This window comes from Plasmodium reichenowi, chromosome 14 (assembly GCF_001601855.1).
Source record: "Plasmodium reichenowi strain SY57 chromosome 14, whole genome shotgun sequence".
Lineage (NCBI taxonomy): Eukaryota > Apicomplexa > Aconoidasida > Haemosporida > Plasmodiidae > Plasmodium > Plasmodium reichenowi.
In genome coordinates this window covers 347,483-350,552 of record NC_033659.1, presented here as the reverse complement: position 1 = coordinate 350,552, position 3,070 = coordinate 347,483, and the positions used below count along the sequence as shown (strand labels likewise).

Below are 3,070 nucleotides of genomic sequence, written 5' to 3'. Positions count from 1 at the left end.
TTATTTGTATAAAGTAGCAATAAAAAAAATATTTATAATATATATATATAATATATATAATATTATATTATGTCATTTTATTATTTTACTTAGAAGTGATTTTAAAATATTAATATAATAATATATATTATTTTTTTTCTTATTACTTATATGCAATGTTTTCATTACATTATCTTCTAATTAATATATTTAAAAAGTAAATAATATAGTTTTCCTTTTTTTTTTTTCTTTTTTCCCTTTAAAAATAGGCTATAAATTTATAGATATTTTTATATGTTATTTGCTTATATATATATAATATAATACACCCATATAAATATATATATTATACATATTTATAATAAAAATGTAGGAAAATAAAATTAATATATAAATATATGGAAAAAAAAAAAAAAAAAAAAAAAAATATAGATGAATAATCTTTTTATATTTGTGATTTTATATTCAATCAAATTGAAAAAAAATATATATAAAAAGAAAATAGATGAATTCCCAGTTTTTTTTTTTTTTTTTTTTTTTTTTTATCATTATTATTAATTTGGTGTTGTATATTTTGTATATACAAATTTATTTTATTTTTTACAAATGAGAAAAGTAGAAAAGAAAAAATAAAAACGAAGAATAAAGCAATTATTAATTAAAGCATGAATAAATATATAAAACGATATTTTATTATATATAATATGTATATAACTTGAATTAAAATTGTTCACAAAAAAAAAAATATAATATATATATGTGTATGGAAGATACCTAATTAATTATATGGTATATTATTATATATGATTACACATTTGTGTAATCTATTTTTTATATTTAAAAGAAATATAAAAATTTACAAAAATTATACACATGCGTAAAATATATATATATATATATAAAATTATTAATGTTTTTTTTTTTTTTTTTTCTTTCCTTTTTCTATTCGATTTTATATATCGTCACTATTTTTTTCTACATTATATATATATTTATTTTGTAAAAAATAAATTATATGTTGAGCTAATTCGTATGATTTTTCTGTTAATACAAGATGTGAGCATTCAGGAAATATTATTAGCTTAACATTATTTAGATATTTTTTTTGTTTTTCTAAAAATTTTATTGTATAAGCACAAGGTGTAACATCATCATCTCTTCTATAAAAAGGTGTTATTTATTTTGGTACGAATTATAAATATATTGTATGAAAATATTTATATAAAACATTTCTATGTACATATATATATATATATATGTATATATATTTATTGCATATTAAAAATGTATACCCATAAATGAAGAGAACGTCTGAATTTTTTTTCAAGAAGGCGCTATAATATTTTTTGGAATCTTGTATTTTTGTCCCAGTTAGAACTTTTAAGAATGTCTCAACAAATTTTTCATGCTATGAAAAATAAAACAAAAAATGAAAAAATGAAAAAATAAAAAAATAAAAAAATAAAAAAAATAAAAAAATAAATATTTCTTAAATTAACATTATGAGAATGCATAAATGTGTTCACACTATATATATATATATATATTTACTATTATTAGTCATACAAATATTTACGTTTTATAAACATTTGGTGTTTTATATATGAATTAGTATACAAAATATTCTTTTTTTTCTTTTTTCATTTTTATTCATACATTTTCTTTTAGAATAGAACATCTGTTATGACTATAATGAGCATTGTTGTGAATATCATTATATTCATTCTATGGAAGGAAAAAAATAAGAAGAAAACAAATATAATTACCATATAATAATTATATATATATATATATTTATTTATTTATTTGTATTTTTATTTTTATTTTTTTTTAATTCTTTTTACCTTAAACGTTTCTTCATTTACAAATAAATGACTATATCTTTTTGCAACTCGTAGACAAAGACGAATGTTATGTTTTAATAAAAAACTGTAAGTTAACAAAAAATTAAACATAATGTAAATATATATAAATATATATATTTATTTATTTATTTAACAAAATAGTTACTGTAAAAATCGATGCCTTGGTTTGGCTAGCCCGGCTGCACTTATTAAACAGTACTTTTTTATCTTTAGTTTATTATCCACAGATAAATGTGCTGTGCTCCAAAATAAATGTATATATATATATATATATATATATATATATATATAAGTATTATCTTGTTCTTTTCGAATATCATAAAAAACGTATATATAATCCATCCTTTTTGTTTTATATGAAAAAAGAAATAAGTTTATATTTTTTTTTATAATTTCAAATTATACATATATATATATATTACCTGCTATAATACAACCCATAGAAAATCCAATGACAACAAAATTAGAATTAAATATATTTTTTTTTTTTAAAACATCATATATTTGTTCTATAAATAATTTTTCCGTAAATTTATTAACGTTTCGTAAGAGGCTACTATTCCCATGTCCATAAAAATCTATAAAAAAGAAAAGGAAATACACACACATATGTGCAAATATATAACATATATATATATATATATATATATATATATATTTATTTATTTATATAATAACCTAGAGATATAAATTTATAGTTAAAGTGTATTAAGGTATAAAAGACATTTTCAAATTGATAACTATTTCCGTTTAATCCATGTAGAAATAAAACAATAATATTTTCATTATTTATTTCATCTTGTTCTTGTTCATCTCGTTCTTGTTTATCTCGTTCTTGTTCTTCTTGTTGTTCATCTTCTTCTTTATTTTTCTCAGTATATGGAGATGTAGAATCACTACTTTTTGCATTTACATTTTCAAATAAATTTGGAGAATATATTATGAACGTATATCCTTTCGTACATGTAACATATTCATATTCAATGTCGTATTGTGTATACATGGATAAGATTATTTAAATGGAAAAAATATAAAAAGAAGAAAAAAAAAATATACATATATATATATATATATATATGTTTATACATATGTGTGCTAGTTATTTGGTATACATTAATTTTTTTTTTTTTTTTTTATAATATATATTCAAATTATAGTCTTATGAAGATAATAAAAAAAAAAAAAAAAAAAAAAAAAAAAGGGGGAAAAGAATAATGACTAAATTA

The 3,070-nt window shown here is 17.2% G+C and overlaps 1 protein-coding gene across 1 annotated transcript; it reads right to left on the bottom strand.

Annotated features, from left to right (window-relative positions):
• Positions 1-931: 931 nt before the first annotated feature.
• PRSY57_1409400 (alpha/beta hydrolase, putative) lies at positions 932-2,847 on the bottom strand (the record flags this gene model as incomplete). Its single annotated transcript, XM_012909711.2, has 7 exons — positions 932-1,139; positions 1,272-1,387; positions 1,636-1,704; positions 1,824-1,908; positions 1,990-2,080; positions 2,267-2,422; positions 2,523-2,847. 7 exons carry the CDS (start codon positions 2,845-2,847, stop codon positions 932-934), a joined length of 1,050 nt encoding a protein of 349 aa, XP_012765165.2.
• Between the last annotated feature and the right edge of the window lie 223 nt (positions 2,848-3,070).